A 25,473-nucleotide genomic window follows, 5' to 3' on the forward strand; every position below is an offset into this window, starting at 1 on the left:
GGCAATACCATCATTTTAATTGTTTGAATTCTTCCCCACCAAGAAAGATGTAACGGATTCCATTGCTCACACATTTCTGTTATTTTTTTTAATAAAAGTTTTTCATTCTCTTTGACTGTATCTTCAATTGTATTTTTGATCATAATTCCTAAGTATTTAATTCCATCTTCTTTCCAAATAAATGAATATGGATCAAATATTCCTTTAGTACAATGAACATTAATTGGGAGAATTTCAGATTTGTTCCAATTAATTTTATATCCAGAAAAAGTACCATATTTTTCTATTAAATTAAGTATACATGGAATAGTAGTTTCCGGTTCTCTTAAATATAATAATATATCATCTGCATATGCAGATAATTTAAATTCAAAACTGTTAAATGATATTCCCTTTATCTCCTTAGTTTTGTTTATTGCAATTAATAAAGGTTCTAGGACAATATCAAAAAGTAAAGGAGACAGAGGGCATCCTTGTCTAACTCCCCTATGCAAGTTAAATCTATTTGATAAATTATTGTTAATATACAATCTTGCTCCAGGAGAGCTATACAATGTCTGAATCATTTTAATAAAACCGGATCCTATACCAAACCATTGTAAAGCTTGGTATATAAAATTCCATTCCACTCTATCAAAGGCTTTTTCTGCATCTAAAGATATTAAAAAAGCTGGATCATTTATATTTTTTGCTAAATTTAATGAGTGGAATGCTAATCTAGTATTATTTGATGAATGTCTTTTAGCAATAAATCCTGTTTGATGTACATCAATAATGTAAGGAAGAGCTTTTGCCAATCTTAATGCTAATACTTTAGCCATTAATTTATTATCCACATTCAATAATGAAATAGGCCTGTAATTTGAAACCAGAGTAGGATCTTTGTTTGGTTTTGGTAAGACTATAATTATCGATTCTGCCATAGTACCAGAAATATTTTCATTCTTTTATTTGATATTGATACAAATTTAACAAATGTGGTAATATGATATTTTGAAAAAAATTTATAAAATTCAACAGTATACCCATCTCCACCTGGAGCGGATCCAACTCTAAGAGACTTCAATGCTGTTTCTAACTCTTTTAAAGATATAGGTTCTTCTAAACTTCCTTTTATATGATCTGGAATATTAGGTCCAATAAATGAATTTAAAAAAGTTAATCCGTCTTGTTCTTTATTTTTATAAGAATTAGAAGTGTATAATTCTTTGTAAAAAATCAAGAAATTGTGTTATAATATCTTTTGTGTTGGTATGTGTGTTACCTTGTGTATCTTTAATTGCAATAATCTTAGATTTTCTTTTCTTTACTTTAAGATAATTGCTAATAATTATCCCCGCTTTATTTGAATTTTCCATAATATTGTACTTGTTTATTGAAAATGTCTTTCCTCACAATTTGAGAAGAAATCTCATTATATTTAACTTTTAATTTTAATAATTCTTGTAATGTATTATTTCCCCATTCTCAATTAATTTATTTTCTAATAATTTAATTTGCTTTCCCATCTCAAGAAATTGTTTTTTTTTTTGTTTATTAATAAATGTTGAATATGAAATAATATTTCCTCTCATAGTTGCTTTAAAAGCATCCCATAAGATCTCAGCATTAATTGTATCTGATCATTAATTTGAAAGAATTCTTGCATTTTATTTTAAAATCCTCAAGAAATTTTGAATCCGCTAGTAAATCATTATTAAATCTCCAAATTAAATCAAAGTTTTCAACATCATAATTTTGAAGTAATCCACACACCAGCATGATCTGAAATTATAATGGGATCAATTACTGCTTTTAATACACGCTGCGCTATATTATTAGAAACAAATATATAATCAATTCGTGAAAAGGATTATGGACCTGAGAACAAAAAGAAAATTCCTGTTCATTAAAATGAAGAATTCGCCATATATCTACTAAATCACAAGATAGTATCAAATTATCTAAGCCTAATGATTTCATAACTTTACTTGGTTTTTATCCAAAATCGGATCCATTACAGCATTGAAATCCCCTGCTACTATTAAATTAGATGTAGCCAGTGGTAAAAGTAATTGTTGAATTTGTTTAAAAAACTCAATTTGATTCGTATTAGGAGCATATAAATTGAATAAATTCAGGGTTGTATTTCCCATAACCATTTCGATATGTACCCATCTACCTAAGGGATCATAATTAATTAATTTAAATATCTGCATTACATTTTTGTTTATCAGAACAGCCACTCCAGCTTTTTTCTTTAAAGCCGGTGCAAATAAACATTTAGAAATCCTAACCTCCAGATAATTTTTTGATTCAATTTCCGAAAGATGTGTCTCTTGAATAAAATAAATGTCCCGCATATTTTGATTTTTAAGGAACGATAATAATTTCTTCTTCTTAATAGGATGATTTAAAACCATTGACATTCAGCGAAAACATTTTTATATCCATCTAATTAATAATTATGTTTTAAACCAATATTCTATGATAATTTACAAGATTAGATCCTAGCGCATTCAATAAAAATTTATCCCCTATCCCCCCTATTATTTTCCCTCCCCTCCCACCCATTATCATATTCTGATCTGGAACACGCATTGGTCTTGCAAAACCTAAATCTCCATCACCAGGCAACTAATAATTCATTATATTATTAAAAAACATATCTCTATATTCATACATTCTTTAATTCTTCCACCCTTATATAATTGAAAATTATATCCATTTAATCTATAAAATTTTATAAAATTACTAAGAATTATATATATAGTTGATTCATAAAATTAAATTCAATATCATGCATACATGTAATATAATACTCTTAATAAATAAACATATTACAAATATAGCTCTTATTTTCTATATATCTATTAATCATCATTTAAATTAAATATACCCATTTTTATAAAAATATTAATATTAATAATAAATGCATTTCAATCATTTTCATAGATCATCTTCATAATGAATTAATTTGAATGAATACTTGAATAAAATATACATTTTATATCAGTAAATAAATTTTATAATGAATTCCTATTTTATTAATTATCTACCAATCAATTAATCAATACCTTATTTTTTCATAATAAGTTAATATGACTAAATAATTGAATAAAATATAAATTTTATAATGTTGACCTATTTCATTATTAAATCCCTTCAATAAATCAAATTCTTATCTTATATATATTTCATAAAATTGCAATCTTCTTACATAGAATTAAAATATTGTTTTTATAATAAATTAATATATTTCATTTTTAAGTCTTATTCTCAATATAACAAATATTTCTTTCAATAATATTAATAATAACTTCATTGTAAATCATTTTCATTGTTCATTAGTCATAAGTTAATATGCTTAAATAATTGAATAAACTCTATTCTGATTAAAATATATATTTTATATAAATAATTTAATTTTATAATTAATTTATATTTTAATAATTAAAAAAATTTTTTTTTTTTCATTAGTATTAATGTATGTGGATGCAAATATTTTATTAATAATTAATGTGATAAAATCATTTTATATTATTGCATCCAATATATCAATAAATTATCTTTTTAGTTAGTAAATATTTTTTATGTCTTATTTTTTTTTTTTATTAATAATCTTCTTTTATTTTTTTCCTCTTCTTTTTTTTTTTTCCATCTTCTTTCTTCTTTCTTCAGCTGAATTGTTCCTTTTATTCTGTTTTTTATGTAAACATAGGTTCTTCTGTGTCAAAAATTCTTTTAGTTTTGCAGGATCTTGAAAATATATGGATTTATTTCCACTGGATATTCTCATAGTGGACGGATAATATATTCCATATATGTAGCCTTTTTCTTTTAACTGCTGTCTAAATGTGAGGAATTGTTTTCTTATGTTTGCAGTATATTTAGCAAAGTCAGGAACTAAAATCAGTTTGATCCTTTATAATTTAAGTTTTTTATTTGCTTTTGCCAATTTTAATATTTCCTGAGCATGTTGGTACCTTAATACCTTGAATATCAAAGGTCTTGGAGCAGCCTGGTTTACTGGCTTTCTTGTGGGGATTCTGTGGGCTCTTTCAATTTCTAACGGCCATTTTGAATTGAGCTGTAGCAGTTTAGGTAAAAGATTTTCCAAGAATTGTACAGGATCTCCCCCTTCAATATTTTCAGCCAGACCTAAAATTCTGATTGTTCTTTCTTTTTCCTCGGTTTTCCATATCCACCAATTGATTTTTTTAAAGCTGCTACTTCTTTTTATCTTTATCATATTCTTGTGTGAAGGATTCAAATTGCTCCATTTTTTCTTCCATCACTGCCATTCTCTGTCTTTCGGTTTGAATCTCTTGTTTCATGTTAAGAAGTTCTTCTTTAACTTCAGAGATTTTATTAGAGTTTTCAGTCAGCATCAGTTTTATTTTAAATAGCTCAGTCATAATATCGGACTTTTCAGCGAGCTCTTCAGCTTCCATCGGGAACGGCACATTCGATGGTGACAGGGGAGTTACTTTTGTTCTTTTTGCAGATATACCCGATGTTGAAGGCTTTTCAGATTTTCCCTGCTTCATGCTTGCCATTTCCGACGTTGTTTTATGTTATTTTTATTTCGATCCGACAAAGTGAAAGTTTTATTTTTTTTCCGTCTGTTGCCTGGATACGCAGAGTGCCGCGGTTAAGCCGCCATTTCGTGCGCGCTCCAAACCACGCCCCCCTATCCTAAATTTATAAAAATATGGGGGCCATTGACAAAGTATTGTACTGAATGAATAATAGGATTTATCTTCTTCTTTTCTTCTTTTTCTTGTCTTCTTTATGGCACACATGGAGGGGGGTAGTGAAAATAATTTTACATAACATGTTATAATATGGTATACAATATGTATAAGGTGATTGGAAAGTACTTGAAGGGTGGGGGGTGGGAGAGGGGATAAAAAAATTTGTTCAGAATATTATGTAATAGATATAAAAGTGATATTGTGTATTCATTAGTTGTAACTCAATATTTTGTACACTTCATGTAAAATATGAAAATGAATAAAGAATTATAAAAAAAAAAATAAAAAAAAAGAATCCACCATGAATTCTACCATGTATCAAAGGGTTCTTGAGGAACATGTGAGACCATCTGAACGAAAATTAAAGATGAAGCAGAACAGGACCCTGCAACACAACAATAACCAAAAACATACCAGTAAATCCACCAAGGATTGGCTGAAAACTAAGAAATAGAGTTTTGGAGTGGCCGAGTCAAAGCCCTGATCTTAATCCCATTGAGATGCTGTGGGGTGATTTGAAACGGGCAAGAAAACCCTCAAACATCTCACAGCTAAAAGAATTCTGCATTGAGGAGTGGGACAAAATTTCCTCAGACCACTGGAGTTATTTCAGCCAAAGGGGGTAACCCTAGCTATTAGGATGTAGGGTATCCTCATTTATTCCTCAGTTAGAATACACATTTTTGTGGATATCTTTTGTTTCATGAGTAAATCAAGGAAAAGTTTTGTTGTTCACCTGCAATTACATCACTTTCTTTTCCAGAGAAAAATAAAAAATAAGATTTGATATGGATATGTGAACATTTCTTAAGAAAGAACTGAATATTTCAAGGGGTGTCCTATTTTTACTGATTTTCTCATTGTATAATTCAATTGCTACATCTTTTTACTGTTTTATTGCCATATAATATTCTCACATTTACTACAGTATAAATGCCAGAGTTGTTGCTCTATTACTAATCAGCTCTTCCAGAGTCTGTTATACGGGAAAACACCCACCAGGGTTTCAAGACAAAGTTGGGACAAGTGCCTGCTAAAACTGGAACATACGCAGGGTGAGGCTGGACTCAATTAGAGCCCTGAACTTTGACACTGAGGCCGCCCAGTGAGAGCGGACATGATGGGCTTGATGGACCACTGGTCTGACCCAGCAGCGGCAATTCTTATGTAATGTACTGCTACACATATATTCTATGGTTATTGTTATAAATAATATTATCTTCTATGTATCTCGTGTCATTCAGTTGTGGTTTTTGTATATTTCTTGTAGCATGTGCATGTTTCTCTATTATCTATCCTGTTTTCATTTTCGCTTTAACAATAATTTGCACTTTTAATACTTATTTTTGTTTTAATATTTATGTTTGTTTTATGAGGACTCCTAAGGAAGACTCCTTTAGCCGCAACATGGCCCATGTTGGGTCTGCATTTTGATTTCTCCTCCAGCTTGGAATTCCTGTGTTTGCAATAAAAGACTTGTTCTTGCCATCCTGGTTCATTTGTGTGGACATTCCCACTATTTTTCTATTTTGTTTGGTTTCCCTTATAGAAGTGATTGGTTTCTCTGCTTGGGGTGTACTATATCTACACCTTAATGCTATTATGCTCTAACTCTCCCATCTTATCTTTTGTAAGGCTTCCAGCATTCATATAGAGCCATTTCTAAGTATTGTTTGTTTGTATTTATAATTTGCTTAGAATTTGACAGAGATAATTTGACATCTTTAATCTGTCATCTTTACTGCACCCTAAATTCCTTGTTTTGATAATATCCTTCAGAGATATCTTACTCCAAACTATGTACTCCTGACTTTCCCTCAGATTCTAGTTTTAAAGCTACTTTAACTCCTTTCTTAGGGGCAAGCAGCATGATTCTACCCAGGTTTAAGCTGGAGCCCATCTTTTCGGAATAGGTTCCCCCCTTCCCCAGAGTGTTACCCAGTTCATAAGAAATTTAAATCTTTCTTTTTTGCTCCATCTCATCCATGCATTGAGACTCAAGCTCTGCCTGCCTCTTGGGTCCCACATGTGGAACAGGAAGGATTTCTATGAATGCTACCCTAAAGGTTCTAGAGTTCAATTTTTTAACTGAGAGCCTCCTTCTCTCATTTCTCTGAGGATGATACAATGCATTTTGTCTTCTGCAAGCATTATATGAAACACTTTGCCTTAGTGTGATCCTTCTGTGTAGGACCCTTCTGTGAATATTATACTAAACACTTTGCTTCAGTATGGCAGAACTGAACGAGACACTTTTATGGCTGTGATAATAAACTGAGCCAGCATGAGACACATCTGTGACTATGGTATCGAGCACTCTTTGATTTTTAGTAGAACCAAGCATGTGGTGGCTACCTTGGAGAGAAAAGGCAGCGGCTGTAGATTAGTTCTCTGTTGTGAAGAAATGGCGACTATGGTACTATCTGATTCCCCAAATGCTCAGGGCAACCCATGCTAACCCATAGAGGGAGCCTGTACTGCACACATTGCCCAGCAAGTTGAAATGTCCAACTAGGGGAAGAGTGCTCAGAGGATAAGAGAAATGCTAAAGCAGACAGTCAATAAATGAGAATTAAAAAGATGTAAGAAGAGTATGAGGAAGAGATTCCCAGGATGAAGACACGAAAGACTGAGAAAGTCTCTCTCACACATTATATGCAGTGGATACATTTCTTACCAATCTTCCTGGGGAGGTCACATTTCTAGGGCTATAATCTGAAAAAGAAGCAGAATGGTGTCAGAGAGAGAATCCAATGGTCTATATATCAGAGAATCTAGAAGAATATAAGAAGAAGCATACTTGATTAGACCAATGGTTCGTCTAGTCCAGTATCATGTTTCCACAGTGATCAATCCAGATCACAAGTACCTGGCAAAAACTCTCAATAGCAGACCGGACTTTTCTTCCAGGAAATTGTCCAAACCTTTCTTAAAACCAGCTACACTATCCACTCTTACCACATCCTCTGGCAATGCTTAACTTTTCTTGAGTGAAAATTTTTTTCCTCCTATTGGTTTTATAAGTATTTCCCTGTAACTTCATCAAGTGTCCCCTAGTCTTTGTCATTTTTGACGGAGTGGAAAATCAATCCACTTGTACTCGTTCTACTCCACTCAGGATTTTGTAGACTTTAATCCTATCTCCCCCTTCAGCTGTCTCTTTTCCAAGCTGAAGAGCCCTAATCTTTTTAGTCTTTCCTCATATGAGAGCAGTTCCATTCCTTTATCATCTTGGTTGCTTTTTTCTTTGAACCTTTTCTAGTTCTGCTATATAATTTTTGAGATATAGTGACCAGAACTGAACACAATACTCTACTGGTATTAAGCCGAAATCAGTGAACTTGATATTACCAGACCATTCTATTTGCTGAGGAAAACACGAACATTCCATGTTGTCCAATCTTCTCCTTTGATTTTATTTGAGGACAGAGAAATGAAAGGATGGGCAAACTGTCTAAAGTCTTCAGTCTGCTCCAGGCTCTCTTGCATGAAAGACCAGTGGCCTCCTGAGTCACAGCATTCCCAAGAGCAAGACCCTCATAAAGCAAAGACTGGTAACTGAGGAAACCACATCTTGAGGCACAATAGGTGCAGTGGCGCAACCATCAAAACAGGCGAGAGTCCCCATAGTGTCAGAGACCCCAGGAAAGAGACTTGGGAGTACTGGTAGACAAGTCGATGAAGCTGTCTGTGCAATGTGCGGCGGCAGCAAAAAGGGCAAACAGAATGCTAGGAATGATTAAGAAGGGGATCACAAACAGATCGGAGAAGGTTATCATGCCGCTGTACCGGGCCATGGTGCGCCCCCACCTGGAATACTGAGTCCAACACTGGTCGCCATACATGAAGAAGGACACAGTACTACTCGAAAGGGTCCAGAGAAGAACAACTAAAATGGTTAAGGGGCTGGAGGAGTTGCCGTACAGTGAGAGATTGGAGAAACTGGGCCTCTTCTCCCTTGAAAAGAGAAGACTGAGAGGGGACATGATCGAAACATTCAAGATAATGAAGGGAATAGACTTAGTAGATAAAGACAGACTGTTCACCCTCTCCAAGGTAGAGAGAACGAGAAAGCACTCTCTAAAGTTGAAAGGGGATAGATTCCGTACAAACGTAAGGAAGTTCTTCTTCACCCAGAGAGTGGTAGAGAACTGGTATGCTCTTCCGGAGTCTGTTATTGGGAGAACACCCTCCAGGGAGTGAAGACAAAGCTGGACAGGTTCCTGCTGAACAGGAATGTACACAGGTAGGGTTGGTCTCGGTTAGGGCACAGGTCTTTGACCTGAGGGCTGCCGTATGAGTGGACTGCTGGGTGCGATGGACCACTGATCTGACCCAGCAGCGGTAATTCTTATGTTCTTATGAGCCTCTGAAAATTCCAGAAGCAAATCTGCATCAATTCTAAAGGATTTTGTTTTGCAAATTCAGTTGAGCCATTCCTCCCATGAGAGACTTTGAAGGAATCTTTCCTGAAACATAGGGAGGAGGGAGCCAGGCCTGGGAGGGTGTTAGGACCTGAACACTTAAAATGTGCACTCTTGAGGCACAGGAACCAGAGCTGGTTAAGTCCCTATAAATTTACTTTTAGAGTGTTTTTTTTTTCTCTCTCTCTTTTTTTCAAGTCTGTGTCACTTAAATGAGAAATTAAGGTTGTTCTGTCTTTTCATTTATATTTTTGTGGGGCCAAAAACAGCTCAATCAATGAAGGCCTAACTAGAACTGGCTACGCGGGGGCTCGGGACCATCTGCTAGAGAAACTAAGAAATACCGGCTGTCTAGTTCTCAGTCTCCACATATTCATCTAGCCATTTGCTGGGATAGGTCTGAAGAGATAAGGAATGTTTGGCTATTGCTGCACTGACACAGACAAAGAGAGGATGAAGATCCTATATGATTTCCCCACCTGTTACGATTTATGTAGGTTATGTTTTTACCAGTGTTTAAGCCCATTACATTAACAGGTGCTAGTAAAGCCTCCTTCCCTCACATGTCCCCTATTTTCAGCCCCAGCTCCAAACCCATTTTTACCCCCAAAGTCCCCTTCTCCCATCTTTTCCCTTTCATCCCCAGCCCCCTTTTCTCACCAACAGCATTTCCCTCCCCACTCCACTTCCCTGTACAATAGCAGCAGAAGCATACCCTCCCCCTCCATTTCCCTGTGCAGCAGAATTTCCCTCCCCCACCCCACTTCCCTGTGCAGCAGCACCTCTTCCCTACTCCCCTTGTCCAGCAGCACCTCTTCCCTGCTCCCCAGGTCCAGCACACCTCTTCCCTGCTCCCCTTGTCCCTCTTCCCTGCTCCCCCGGTCCAGCAGCACCTCTTCTGTGCTCTCCCGGTCCAGCAGCACCTCTTCCCTACTCCCTCGGTCCCTCTTCCCTGCTCCTCCTGTCCAGCAGCACCTCTTTCCTACTCCCCTGGTCCAGCAGCACCTCTTCCCTGCTCCCCCTCACTGCCTTCCATACTTTGATCCACCCCCACCCTCCGAAGCCAGCCTGCCTACCTGCCATCCCCCTGTGCAGTAGAACCCTTTCCCCCTCCCCGCCACTATCGCCGCTGTGCAGCCGACCCCACTGATCCTCCCACCGCGAGACAACTGTCAAACCTACTGGCTACAGCAGCGGCCGCATCACACTAAAGACGCTGCTTCGCGGCCTTCCCATACTCTGATTTCTTCTGCCAGCGTCTCTGATGATGTCATCAGAGATGCGGCAGAGGAAATCAGAGCATGGCAAGGCCGCGAAGCAGCGTCTTTAGTGTGATGCGGCCGCTGCTGGAGCCAGGAGGTTTGTGCGCCTAGCGGGACAGCCCGGACGCGAGGGGGTTACAGCATACCCAGCGACGTATTAGAGGCAGATCTCTCCTGAACTTCCACTTTTCCCCCGCCTCCCCTCTCGACTTAGCGCTCCTAATAATTAAATCTCGCCGCCTCAACTTGTTCTGGACGGAAAGTTTACGACGGCAGGACTCTGCATTCACTCCCTCCGCCGCCATCCGCGTCTCCTCGCAGCCCGATGGCATCTTGCAAGCTGGACTGTGACATGTCGGCCGTTGGTCTCAAGAAGGTAAGGTGCAGGCCGTTTACGGCTGTTGTGTGGTGCTGTAGTAAGCGCGCATGCGCACTCTTGCCGCCACAGCCCGACAGATCAGGGATCAGGAAACACAGGGTAAGAGTGCGCATGCGCGCTTAGCGTTTTATTATAGTAGATTATTTTACAAATGCTAGCTTTATGTTGATCTTGTTTTATATTCAGCTATTGCATGTATGATAGCGTATAAATAAATTCCGCTATCCTATTCAATCTACCATTAAGGTTTTGGGACTAATACTGGACCAGGGCTTGACTATGAAGAACCAGGTGGACTCTGGTCAGAAAGGGTTTCTTTACTCTTTGGAAGCTTCAGTCCGTTAGGGCGTATTTTGAGGTTTCATCATTTAGAGTTTTGGTACAGTCTCTTATACTAAGCCAGCTTGATTACTGCAATATTGCCTATTTGGCAATTTCCCAGAAGATTATGCAATGATTGCAAATAGTAGAAAATGCGGCAGTCAGGGTGATTTTTAGGTTGAAGAAGTATGATCACGTAACATCCTCCTATCGAGTACTGCATTGGCTGCCAATGGAGATGTGGGTGAAGTTTAAGTTTGGTTGCTTCTGTTTTAAGGCTTTGGTTTAGCTCCCAAATATATAATTGAGCTTTTCTCTTTTGGAACCAACAGACATAAGAGAAACTCACATCTGAATTTTGTTTTTCTGCCTGTTAGAGGATGTAAACTCAAGGGGGAAAACAATCCCTGGTATCTCACCTTGATATGACCCAGTTCTTGAGGAAAGACTAAAACGACGAAAGACTAAAACGGTTAGGACTCTTCAGCTTGGAAAAGAGACGGCTGAGGGGAGGTATCACCTATAAAATTATTCTACTGACATTCAAAATAAAATCTTCACACTTACCATTATTTCTTCACAAACTACTCATTCCTCAGTACTCCCCTCGCATTCTGAGATCTACAAATCAAAATTTCCTACTAATTCCGTCTATAAAAGAATTTTACTACACACGAAAAATAAATTTTGCGGTCTCTGCCCCGACTCTGTGGAATTCTCTTCCACAACCACTCCGAGAAGAACAAAATCTCGATAAATTTAAGAACAGCTTAAAAACATTCCTATTTCTTGACGCATTTTCTTCCGTTTAAACTTCTCTTTATTATCATACTTCTACATACTACTCTACATCACATACATTTTTCCCTACCCTATTTGTTATAACCCCAACCCTTCTATCTCCATTTTTCTCTCTACAATGTAACTTTACCCACCCTTTCCCCTTTTGCCCTCACTATCCAGTCTGTTATGTTAAAGTCATTAATGTTCACCACATATTTTAATTTTTAATATTTTATAATTACTTGTACCTCTTTTTTTAGAAATATTTTTTTTAAATTTTATGTAAACCGGCTAGATATTTGCTTGATAGTCGGTATATTAAAACTCTAATAAACTTGAAACTTGATAAACTTGATATGATTGAAGTCTACAAAATCCTGAGTGGAGTAGAACGGGTACAAGTGGATCGATCTTTCACTCCGTCAAAAATTAGAAAGACATGGGGACACTTGATGAAGTTACAGGGAAATACTTTTAAAATCAATAGAAGGAAATTTTTTTTCACTCAGAATAGTTAAGCTCTGGAACGCGTTGCCAGAGGATGTGGTAAGGGCGGATAGCGTAGCTGGTTCTAAGAAAGGTTTGGACAAGTTCCTGGAGGAAAAGTCCATAGTCTGTTATTGAGAAAGACATGGGGGAAGCCACTGCTTGGCCTTTATCGGTAGCATGAAATGTTGCTACTCCTTGGGTTTTGGCCAGGTACTAATAACCTGGATTGGTCACCTTGAGAACGGGCTACTGGGCTTGATGGACCATTGGTCTGACCCAGTGGGGCTATTCTTATGTTCTTAAAATCTTTTTTCATATCAAGCAGCGTTATGGGGTAAGGATTTAGAACACTTATGGGGAATTTAGGAGACATCTAAAAACATATCTGTTTTCAAAGTATTTAGGCAGCTAATTTGTAAAAATTTTATTATGCACTATTTTGATCATTTTAGTGTCTCTAATTATTGGCTTTTAACTTTTGTAGTTCTATTCAATTTCTCTTATTGTGGGGGTTGTTGTTGTTTTTTAAAAAACTATTGTAAACTGCATAGAACTTTACGGCCTTGTGCTATATAAACTGATTATTATTATTATTGGTTCACTAGGAAATGAAGAAAAAGCAATAGAATGGGTAGTCTATGGTATTTTCACAGAGCATATTATAAACACCTTACAGCCCTTGGGACACCATATTCTCCGTTTCCTACTCCCAGAAGAACTTTCTATAGCAGTTGTCAGGGTAAGAGCACCCCTTCCCAGCTCTGAACTTACCTTCCAGAGGTGTTGGTGATGGCGTGGGGGCAGGGGAGGGGGACTCTGCCAATCGATCCAGTGTACTACGTTTCTTCCCCTCTTTAGATTTCGCAATCACCATCTGTGCCTTCAGAGCATCCTGTTCCAGAGACTTCATCCTATCACAAGGAGAAATAGAAAAGGGGTTACAAGTTAGCTGTCCCAGGTGAAGATGAGATGTGGGTTTTCAGATGTTAAAGAAGAACCATCCCTCCCATGCTTGTTACATATTTCACATCTTTATTTATTTAAATAAAACCACACTCCTCATGCTGCTTTGTTAGATCAAGAGAAAACAAGAGAGGTGACCTTTGGGGCTCAATATCTTTATTCATAATCAATCTTTTGTTTTCTTTTGATCTACCGTGATGAGGCAGAATCTCCTGTTTGGGTGCTTTCTTAGAACAGACAGTAAAATCTCATGAATTTGTGAGATCACACCCATAGTAGCATTTGCTACTTTTATCATCTGTCCTATGGTAATATATTCATGCACAGCCATTCTACAGTGATGTAAGTGAGAAATGAAACCTGCATGAGGCTTAACAAGATCAGTTTGCCAGGAAGATGCCCGAGACCCGCACCTTTCACCTATTCTTTGGCCAGATATGTTTGCATTAGTATATACACAGTGTCTTAATGTACTGTATTATCCACAGGGGAGGAAGAGTATCCTAACGGTTAGTGCAGTGGGCTGAGAACCTGGAGAACTGGGCAAATCACTTAACCCAGATTCGAAAAGAAATGTACTACAGAAAGGTGATCAATCAAATCCATGATCCAGAGTTTTCAAGGTTGAATGGATTCATCCGCACTGAATTGATATGAGATTGAATTAAATTCTTCAGTGTAAAATAGATTTGAATTAATTTTTATCTTCACATTGTGGCATAAAACGTCAACACTTATGGGGAGGTTTCCAATTTTTGAAAAGCAACTCAATATTTTTACTTCTTCCGAGATCTTTTCCTCCATTATGGGTAATATGATCCTGCAAATACAAGAGTTCATTAATACTTGGTGGAGATCTTCGCTTCATGCTAATGAAACCATAACATATAATGGAAGTATCTGTCAAACTCTACAGCAATGCCATTTCATGGTAACAACTGATGGTATTAACAGGCACCAACTAACCCACTATCCCCTGGCAATGACAACAAGTGTCAATGAGACTGATGATGTTCCAAATGCATTGATGAAGTCGTATGATGATAATGAGCAACGCTCTCCTGGTGGTTTTTGCACAACACCTACGAGAGGCAGAAAGCCAAGGTCCTCTGCACAAGTAACACTACCCCCCTTTCAACATCTGTAGCCAAAAAGATAAGCAGATGGAGCCTAATGGTTAGTACAATGGGCTGAGACCTGGGCTCAAGTTCCACCGCAACTCCTGGTCACCTAACCCTCCACTGCCCCAAGTACAAAAACCCCAAGAGCTAGGGAAGAGAAAGTACTTGCACAGAAAGGCAGTCTTTCAAATCCATAACCTTTTACCCTTTACTTCCCTCCATCATGTCGGGGTACAGCATGCAGAAGGGAGCCAGGTGGATTTGAAACGGTCTTGCACATCCAAAATTCTCTCTCTTGTCCTCCACTAAAAGGTGTTAATGTTCATAAATGCAGATGGCAATGGTCCTCAGGAATCCAACATGCACTAAACAGCAGAGGATCAAGTCCCTAGTGCGAGAGGTCATGGTTAGGATGAAGCTGACAGAATGCATCCCATCTAAATTCCATAGGTTGAGGAGTGCCTCTGGGATAGGGGCTGAGGAAGAACACCTGAAATGTACTTCCTGCTTTCCCCAGAACAAAGGATGAAGAGTCACTTTTGTGGAGGGGAAAGATTTAGAACATAGGTGGGGGAAGTCTGTGCACACCTGGAATGGCCTCCTGACCCAGGAGATCCTGAGATAGGGTTCTGCATTGTGTTTGGCACCTGGCCTGGCCTGACGACCTGCACAGGCCCCCGCTGCCGGGACTGGTACAGCTTTCTAGCGAGATCCTGCTCGTATTGCTTAATACTGTCTTCCAGAGCGCTGGGCCGCAGAAGGAATAAAGGAAAAGAAGGACAGCAGCAGGGTGAGACGAAGGCAGACATCACAGCAGGTGAAGAGAAAGAGAGAGACAGACAGACAGAATATCACTAAGTGACGCAGCACAGAAATGCAGAAAGTAAAGCAAGTCACATACAGTGCACAAAGTTCGAGACACAGGCAGCAGGGCATAATGAATCATCTTACCTCTAACTGATGTTCTCTGAAGATTGCCCTTCACCAGCCCCATTACACTCAGTGCTTAATGGACAGTCTTCCAGAGCTCTGTAGAAAGGGCAAGAGCCTCACCCACAGCTCCCCTCAGGTTTACATCAACACTGTCCTAGGGAAAGTGTGGTGTAGTGGTTAAAGCTACAGCCTCAGCACCCTGGGGGGTTGTGGGTTCAAACCCACAGTGCTCCTTGTGACCCTGGACAAGTCGCTTAATCCCCCCATTGCCCCAGGGACATTAGATAGATTTGTGAGCCCGCTGGGACAGACAGGGAAAAATGCTCGAGGACCGTTCTGAGCTCTCCTGGGAGAACGGTAGAGAAAATTAAATAAATAAAAGGCAAAAGAGCAGCTCTGAGACTTCTGTGAACTTCTGTTACAGGTTCACTGGTTTCAAGTTTATTTAGCTCTTGATGAATCGCCTATTTCAAATTTTCTAGGCGATGTACATAAAATAATAAAACAACTTTAAACACAATAACATAAAAATCCAATAAAAACTAACATGAAAAGAAGGAAAGGGGGTAAAGTTACAATAAGGGCACAGAAAAAGGGAAAAACAAAAGGTAGGGTAAATAATTTCAAAGCACTTTTTGTGAATATTAATTAGAACAAAATGGATGGTTTAGGATTTTTAAAGGTCATAGGCATCCTTAAACAAATAAGTTTTAAAAAAATTTTTAAAAGTTGAAATATCTTGTTCTATTCTAATGTACTGGGGAAGGGAGTTCCACCATTGTGGACCTGCGACGGTGAACATATCTGCTCTTCTCGTTCCGATGACTTTTAAAGAAGGGACAGATAGTTAGTTTAATTCGGATGAACGTAAAGATCGTTGGGGATTGTATGGGATCAGCGATTTAGATATGAATAGTGGTTCACTAGATTTCAGGGTCTTAAAGATTAAAAACATCAGTTTATACAAAATCCTATGGTTAATTGGTAACCAATGCGCGTCTATCAGCAATGGGGATACATGATCAAATTTTTTGGCGTTGTAGATAAGTCACACATGGGACTCCGAAGTTGGGAGATGATGGCAAAAAGGAAAGACTTCTCTCTCTCTCTCTGTGGTACTCATGTCAGAAAGCATGAAGCACTTTTGGTGGTATCGATAGAGAACCTAAGCTTCTGCTCTACTCAGAGAAACCTCTAGTGGCTCTATTAGAGTACTGAACTTTGACTTCCAAATATTCCCACAGCTTCTGGAACCAATCACAGGGCAAATAGTTCTTTCCATTATGTCTCTGTCAAAAGCAGACTATGGACTTTTCCTCCAGGAACTTGTCCAAACCTTTTATGCTAACTGCTGTAACCGCATCTATTCCTTCAAAAACAATTCCTAACACCTAGCATCCCGTAGCTCTAAAGTGAAGTTTCTCAAGTGTCGCAAGTATTCTTTGAGGACGGTGGGACATTGTTTCTCAGACGTGGGTGATGTCACATGATGCCACAGAGCAGACGCTGCCAAGAGAAATATCTTGCAGCATCCCACTGTGCATGAGACAGTCTCCGGGAGGTCGCACTGGAGTGCTACAGAGGAATGATGATAGCCTCATAACATCTATTTACACACTGAATAGGACATTTCAATGCATTGTCACAACGATGTCTAGATCTTCTCTTTGGGTCATGACTCCTAATATGGGGAGAAGGGAGCTATAATGAAGGTTATTCTTCTGTAATAATAAATCATTATTTATAACCCGCAATACCTTGCAGTTCAGAGCGGTTTACATCAAGAGAAACTGCCAAACACAGTGAAAAACATATTTCCTCACATACAGGCCACAAAACATGCCTATACGAGTTTAAAAACTGGCAGATAAGCCACCCCAATTGAGTAGCTTCAGCTTATCCACCAGTAACTGGGTGGCCTATTTAGAATTTTAAAATCATCCCCCTGCCCTCCCCTTACCTCCCTTGCTGACGGTGGCCTCCTCGAATCACGCCGCCAGCGTTGCAGAGCAGGAGTGATCTTTGTGACTGCAGGTCGGCCCCGCGCTGCTTCCTGTATGGCTTCAAGAAGTGACGGCAAAGCCATACAGGAAGCAGGGCAGGGCCGGCTTGCTGATGCAAAGATTGCTTCTGCTCTGCAACGCTGGTGGCACGATTCAAGGAGACCGCTGCCAGCGAGGGAGGTAAGGGGATGATTTTAAAATGCTGTAAAGGCCGCCCCAGATATGCAAGCTGCACCCACTAGGCCGGCTTGCAAAACCTCTATATTGGGAAATACGGGTAAATACTTGAACATATTCAATACATGACTGACATTTCATTAGACAAATTTATTAAAAATGAGGTCTTCAAAGATTTTCTAAATGTTTGATAGGAAATTGAGTTTAAAAACAAGTCGCTTATGGTTTTACTCAAAACACCAGCCTGATAAGATAAAATTTTAAATCTTTTAGAAGTGCAAACCGTTCAAGCAAAGACTTTACACATGTGTGTTGAGAGAAGACAAAATGGTTTATTAAAAATAAATGGGTACAAAGTCTACCAACGCCTCATAGCATAGACATGCAAATTTAAAGATAATTCTGGCCTCGACTGGTAACCAGTATAATTTCTATAATATGGGAGTAATATGTTCAGATTGTTTTCAAACCAAAAATCAGGTGTATAGTCTAATGTTTGGTATAATTTCTACATCTCCTGATGTTTTTTTTTGTAAGATCCTAAATAGATAATATTACAGTAATCCAAAGTATTCATACAAGAGATTGGACCAGAATCTGAAAGACAAAAAAAATCAAAATATGACTTCAGGGAGCGTAATTTCCAAAGAGTGTCAATATGGGCATCAAAAGTTATGGATTGATTGAGAGTAATTCCTAAAATTTTTATTGTTTTTATTTATTCAGTTTTCAGAATGGTTTACGTTAATTTATTCAGGTACTCAAGCATTTTCCGTTTGTCCCAGTGGGCTCACAATCTATCTAATGGACCTGGGGCAATGGAATTTTTATTGTGTGATTGATGCTATAATTTCTCTCATTCAGCGTTAGAAGAAGTCGCCATGATTTTATTTGATGGATTTGCCAGAAAGACATTTGTTTTTTCTGAATTCAATTTAAGTTTAAAGTCCTTAGCTCTTTTTTCCTTGATATCGAACATTGTCTCTGAAGACAGTGAGGTAATAGGTACGATAATAGTAATGTTGTCTGCATAAATGCTATGTTTCTAAATTTAACTTAGACAGTTCTCGACCCAGAGATGCCATATAAAGGTTAAAAAGAGAAGGAGACAGTTGAGATCCCTGAGGGACTCCACAAATGTTATTCCATGCTTGTGAGTAAACTTCTTCACTGAAGAACCTCTCAATACTTGGCCAGAAACTCCAATAGTATCTAAACGTTCCAGCAAAATATGATGGTCAACCAAATCAAATTGTAATATCAATGCACTCTTTCCAATATAATCCACCAAGGAAGCCAGAATGCTTTGAATGCTAGAGCCCGATTGGGATTCATGTAGAATACCAAATTTGTCCAAATATTCCAACAGGCCTTCCGTTATTTTAGTGAAAATGGAATCTTTTGATTTTTAACAATGGGAGTAATAATAATGTGACCTCATTCGAAGAGTTTGACCTTAAAGGAAATAGGAGCTACTTTCAAAACAGGACAATGGGAATTTGAATATTTTTTAAATAAAGTTTGCCATTTAGGAGTATCAAAATGATTCCATTCATATTAACTGCTATAACGCTTTCTGGTAATGATAATCTCGTAAATACTTGACAGAAGAAAGTCCCTGGAAAGACAATCTCAAATTAAGGATTTTAGTCCTAAAACAGAAAGCTAAACTCTCGGATATTGGTAAATTAACAAAAGAGGATCGAATAATGTATTTAGCAATCTGAAAAGCTCTGCTGTTAACAGCTGATGAACCTATCTTGTTAGAGCAGAAAGTTCAACACTTTTCTTTGACTGTTTGCTTACTCTCTAATTGTCGTGCTTCACGTTTTAATCTTGGTAATTCAACCATCTAATATTTGTGTACTGAACTTTTCCCAATTTAAAGCACCAGTTCTAGTACATATCCCTGTGGCACTCCACTACACGGTATCCTCCATTGGGAAAATTGTCAGTTGAATCCTAGTCTCCCTTTTCTTTCTTTTAATCAGTTCCCAATTCACAACAGTATATTGTCTCTTAGCCCACGGCTTTTTAACTTCCTCAGAAGTCTCTCACGAGGGACTTTATTTCAAGTGTTCTGAAAATCTAGACAATTGCTTGTGCCTACTACCTATGGAGAATTCAGGAAACGCCTGAAAACATATCTATTCCTGAAATACTTAGGAAACCAACCCATTCAATCTTAGTCCTTAACAACCGAGCGCAAGAACCACCTGTCGCTAAATCTGTACTTTATTTATTCACTCAGTCTGTAACATTTCTAATCATTGTAAACTGCATAGAACTTCACGGTCCTGCGGTATATAAACTGTTATTTTTATTATATCATTTTTATTCATTCTTAGAAAGCTGTAGCAAATTAGTGAGGTGAGACTTCCTTTAAATAAATGCATGTTGATTAGACCCCATTAAACCATATCTATTTATGTTGACATTATAAATAATTTAGCATTCTGTGACTTTAAAGGTAAAACTGACCTTTGGGTAGTGTGTGGTCTGAGTGCAAATTGTACAGCACCACCATGCCTACATATAATCCTTTCCTCCACTTATTAGTTGAATTTGACTCTTCCACCATTTTTAGTCTGAAGTTTGAATACATAAGGTCAGTGGGCTTTACAAGTCTAAGGCCCCATGTGGTTCAGACCGTAGCTGACAGAAGTGGAGGCAGACGCATGAGAGAAAGGGCAAATGCACCATGCCCAGAAGAGGACTGCTTCGGAGGTCCTAAGAATTGCCATGCTGGGTCAGACCGAAGGTCCATCAAGTCTTGTATCCTGTTTCCAAGATTAGCAAACCCAGGTCCCAAGTAGTAAAACGGACCCTAAGGTGCTTATCCTAGGAATAAGCAGTGGATTTCCCTAAGCCATCTCAATAATGGCCTCTTTTAGGAAATTGCCCAAGCCTTTTTAAACCCCGCTAAGCTAAGTGATTTTACCACATTCTCCAGTAATGAATTCCAGAGTTTAATTACAGGTTGTGTGAGGAAATATTTTCTCCAGTTTGTTTTAAATCTACTACTTTGTTGCTTCAAGTCAAGTTCAAGTTTCTTTATTTTTGATATACCGTTTATGAAATAGGAATCTAAAAGGTTTACAATAAAATAACGTCTAAAAGAAAATAATTAAAATAAAAGTTATAACATATCTAAAGTTAATAAAAAATAAATACAAAGGGCGTTTGAATGGACAGACGTACGCGAGACAAGAGAGAGGAGATTTAAGGTAAGTTAGCTTCATCGCATGCCCCCTAGTCCTAGTATATTTGGAAAGAGTGAACAAGCGAGTCACATCTACCCTTCCCACTCCACTCAGTATAGACCTCTATCATATCACTCCTGAGCTGTGTCTTCTCCAAGCCTTTCCCTCCTAAGGAAGTTGTCCCAAACCTTTAATCATTTTCGTCACCCTTCTCTGTACCTTTTCTAATTCTGCTACATCTTTTATGAGATATGGCGATCAGAACTGCACACAGTATTCAAGTTGCGGTCTACGCATTATAACATTTTCATCTTTGTTTTCCATTCCTTTCCTGATAATTCCTAACATTCTATTTGCGTTCTGAGAAGCTGCCGCTGAGGGATTCAATGTATCTTCAACAATGAGACTTATGGCCTCTTTTACAAAGCCGTTCTAGTGGCTGCTCTACGCCCAAAGAGAATTAAAGGGCTTCGGGGCTGTTTCCGCGTGGCTTTGTAAAAGAGGCCGTTGGATCCTTTTCCTGAGCAGTGACTCCAACATAGCATCACATAGCTGAGTTCTATGCTAGGTCAGTCACCCCAATCTGTTCTCCCCTAAAGAGAGGCATTAGAAGTACAAAACTTTATTAACCTTTCCCTATCGTGTGTCCCGGATGATGGGACATTCCAAAAATGTTGTTGCCACCGTGGATAAACAGTCTGTATGGACTAATAAAGAGCCAGGAACACAAAATATTTGAATTGACAGACTTATGACTTACATACATTATGTTTACAATAGCCGTAAATGATAACGGTGAATAATACAAAACTTTGCTAAAATAATTACGATTGGAACCAGCGTAACGTAAAATTTATTACGATAGGAAAAGGTTAAAGGCTCAATAAAACACCTCATTTCTAAACTAAACCAGTTCTTTATTGGAGTTACGCCAAACTCTCTGGTTCTGCTACTTTGCTGTACCAGAACAACCCCTCTCTGATATTCTTATATAATTACACAACAATATCATATGCCCCTGAAATTCCCAAGCCTGCAACTGCCATCTTCTAGGGCTTCCCTCTAATTCATCTAGATCAGGGGTCTCAAAGTCCATCCTCAAGGGCCGCAATCCAGTCGGGTTTTCAGGATTTCCCCAATGACTATGCATGAGATCTATGTGCATGCACTGCTTTCAATGCATATTCATTGGATTGCGGCCCTCCGGGAGGGACTTTGAGATCCCTGATCTATATCCATCCAGCACTAAAAAGAACAATCCTGTAAGCTGAGGTTCTGAATGGGTTTTAAGAAAACTTTGATAGAAAGAAATCAAAAAGCTTTTTTTTTTGTTCCATGGCCACTCAAAGAACTGGTTTAGTATCCTGAGGGTCAAAAATTCAAGGCTGGGCAATAAATGACTATTTATGTTGGGTGAAGAAATGACCCACTTGTTAGAACAATGACATGAGAAACAGAGAAGCCACAAAGGAGAGGAGTCAATTCAGCACAAATCTCCAGCACAACACACTATTACCAAGGTTCAATCCCTGCTTCTGCTGGTGACCTTGAGCAAGTTACATGATCACACATTGCCTCAGGTCCCCATTTAGATTGTAAGCTCCTTGGGGCAGAGACATAGTGTACCTGAATATGTACATACCTCAAATGCTACAGAGATCTCTCGAAAAGCAGTGCTCTTCCTCCCTCAGCTTTTACACAAAGATTAATAATATACCTCTCAGAGAGCAAGTCTTCCTACAGCCTCTCTTGGAGAAGGTGTCATGGTGATTATTGCTCAGCTGTGTCTCCACGGTGAGAGCAAATAATGCATAGATTTGCTTACCTGGCAGCCCTCCACATAGCTCGCTTCTCTGCCTCCAGGGCACGGCGCTCTGCGGGGGACAGGTCCTTCTCCTGTGCAGTCAAGAGCTCCGGACTCTGCATTCTTACACGGTCCTGGTACCGCCGCTCTGCCTTGGCAGTCCTGACAGGTGCTGATTGATCTCCAGTACTGGAATAAACTGGACTTAGCCTGCAAGGAGCAGGAAAATGTCAGCTGTGGGGAAGGGCCCAGGGCCAGGGTGATATGAGGAATCAGTGAGGAGAGAAAACCAGTGAGGGGCAGGGGTCTCTGTGGTATGAGAACAGGATAGAAGGAATAGTTGGGGGGGGGGGTGTCAGTAGTAAGAGAGTGAAGAGTGAGAAATCTGTTTTGTGGGTGTTGGTTTATATCCTCTAAGGCAGGGATAGGGAACTCCGGTCCTCGAGAGCCGTATTCCAGTAGGGTTTTCAGGATTTCCCCAATGAATTTGCACGAGATCTATTTGCATGCACTGCTTTCAAAGCATATTCATTGGGGAAATCCTGAAAACCCGAGTGGAATATGGCTCTCGAGGACCGGAGTTCCCTACCCCTGCTCTAAGGGGCAAATGCAGAAAGCTACCATCGCTAATGTCTGCTCTATGTAAAAAAATAAACACCCTGCAGCAGGGGCATAGCCAACAGCCTATATATCTTTTTTGGAGGGGCACTCATTTCTGTCCGCCCCCTTATTAAAAATTTTAGCTTTGCCGGCAGGGATACCAAAGCCCTGCAACTGAAGAGCTCTGCAGCCGGTGTGCTTTCCAGCTGCTGACCTTGGCATGCCTCACACGTGCTCAGTTTGTGCATGTGTAATGAACATGCGTAAGGAGTACCGATATCAGTGGCTGGAAAGCACATAGTCAACTTCCTCAAAGAAGGGCTTCAGCATCCCACCAGCCACTGCAGTTTACAAGAGGCATGAGTCCTAAGAGGGACCCCCAAACTCCTCCCTCCCCCTGCTGCAATGTAGGAGTGTGTGCTCAAATTTCAAGCTTTTCTTTCTGGCCCATGGATGAACTACCCTACCTGATGTCTACCATGGGGACACATATAAAACCCTATCACCAGGTCTGAGATGGCAGAGAGTCCCCCCCCAAGGTCTACACAGACCCTGATTTTCCCTCCCCAACTGGACTCCCCCCCCCCAATCCTTCCCCCAGGGCCTCATGAAGGGTACCTTAAAACAGATAGTGATTCATGCTAGACCTTAGAACACTGAAGAGAAAACTGGAAGCGAGTAGCTGAGACCCATAAGACAGCTATATTTGAGCGCAAAGAAAAAACACTATTCTAAACTAATCTCAAAATCCCAAATAGACCAAAGGGCATCTTTTGCTCTCTATCAGAGAGTTTGTTTCCTGCTGCTTAAGGAAATGACACTGTCAAGCTGTTAAAATCGATTCCAAAGTTCTCTCCAACTTCTTCCAAGAAAAGATATAACAATATTCACACGAATCTAGAGAGTCCATCCATCCAGTCCAGAGAAAACCAAATTTGCACAGTCCACTACCCCAAGCAACTGAAACCCTAAGTCATTTTCAAGCTAGAGATTGCCCTAAACACTTTACATCCATCTGCTACCCCTTTGACTCTTGTCCATCCTCTCTCCTAAAATCTAAATCTACATAAGGTTCAGGCGCCTTACAGTAAAGAGAAGGAGAGCACTTTAGAACGCTGCTGGGAAATAGAAGGAAGATGTTACAATACAAGGATGCACTAAAGGTAAAGACCTTGGGATTACTCAAGTAGAGAAAGAGGTAGACTGGTATTGTACAGTAGGGCTGCAGGAGGTCCATTTAGAAACTCTAAAAGGATACGACAATGAAGTCATGAAGTAGAAGGAATCTGAGCTAATGGGTAGCTGAGGACTAAGTTACAGCGTAGGTAATAGGATGGAGAGTTCCGGTGTTGAGGCAAGTTGGACTTTAGTTTGCTGGTAGAGCATATGAAGTTGAAAATAGAGAAGGATATCTCTACAGGAACTCAATTTTCTCATCCCGTCCCAGTGAGTTCTTTTCCTGTCCCTGCCCATTCCTGCAAGCTCTGCCCTCATCTGCATAAGTCTCAAGTAGTAACAACTATGAAAATATTGGGAGTGATACTAGATCAGGAACTTTCTTATCATGATCAGATTAGTTCAGTGGTTAAAAACGGTTTTCTATAAGTTACGTCTCATTAGACCTTTATCAAAAGTTTTAAAACCAGAAGCATCTTAACATCCTCCATTCAATCTTCAATTATTTCTAGGCTAGAACGGGTGGTCGATCGTTGGAACCAACTCCCACTGCAGGTGATTGAGGCCAACAGCGTGTCAGAGTTTGAAAGGGGATCTCTAAGGGTGTAAAGGGGGGTGGGTCATTAGAGTGGGCTGACTTGATGGGCTATGGCCCTTTTCTGCCGTCATCTTCTATGTTTCTATGATTATTGTAACACATTGTATCATGGTATAACCCAGAAAGAATAAGAAAAATTACAAATTTATACAAAATACAGCAATAAAAATTATTACTAATTCCAAAAAATATGACCATGTCACACCACTTCTACAAAAAGCACATTGGTTACCAATCTCGCATAGAATTACTTATAAAATCACGTTGTTAACCTTTAAAATCCGACAATCTAACACACCAATATTTCTGGATTGTCTTTTTGATACCATATTCTTCATTTAGGACACTCAGATCAACAGAAGAGCATTTACTGACTATCCCTTCTTTAAAAGTAATAGGTACTATTTTTTGGTTATAGCACCCCAGCTCTGGAACAACCTACCAAATTAACTTACATGATGAACCCTCATTAGAAAAATTGAAAAGTTCTTTAAAAAGTTT

At 38.9% G+C, this 25,473-nt stretch overlaps 1 protein-coding gene across 1 annotated transcript in view; it reads right to left on the bottom strand.

Annotated features, from left to right (window-relative positions):
* LOC117355921 (protein scribble homolog) overlaps nt 1–22,816 on the bottom strand; it is a 53,242-nt gene extending 30,426 nt beyond the window's left edge. Inside the window, exons 1-3 of the mRNA XM_033935053.1 lie at nt 22,620–22,816; nt 13,166–13,305; nt 7,414–7,451 (exon numbers count right to left, since the gene is read on the bottom strand). Of these exons, the coding sequence (XP_033790944.1) occupies nt 7,414–7,451; nt 13,166–13,305; nt 22,620–22,720 (279 nt within the window). The 5' untranslated portion in view covers nt 22,721–22,816. The remainder of the gene's footprint in view (nt 1–7,413; nt 7,452–13,165; nt 13,306–22,619) is intronic.
* Between the last annotated feature and the right edge of the window lie 2,657 nt (nt 22,817–25,473).

This window comes from Geotrypetes seraphini, chromosome 2 (genome assembly GCF_902459505.1).
Source record: "Geotrypetes seraphini chromosome 2, aGeoSer1.1, whole genome shotgun sequence".
NCBI classification, from domain to species: Eukaryota; Metazoa; Chordata; class Amphibia; order Gymnophiona; family Dermophiidae; genus Geotrypetes; species Geotrypetes seraphini.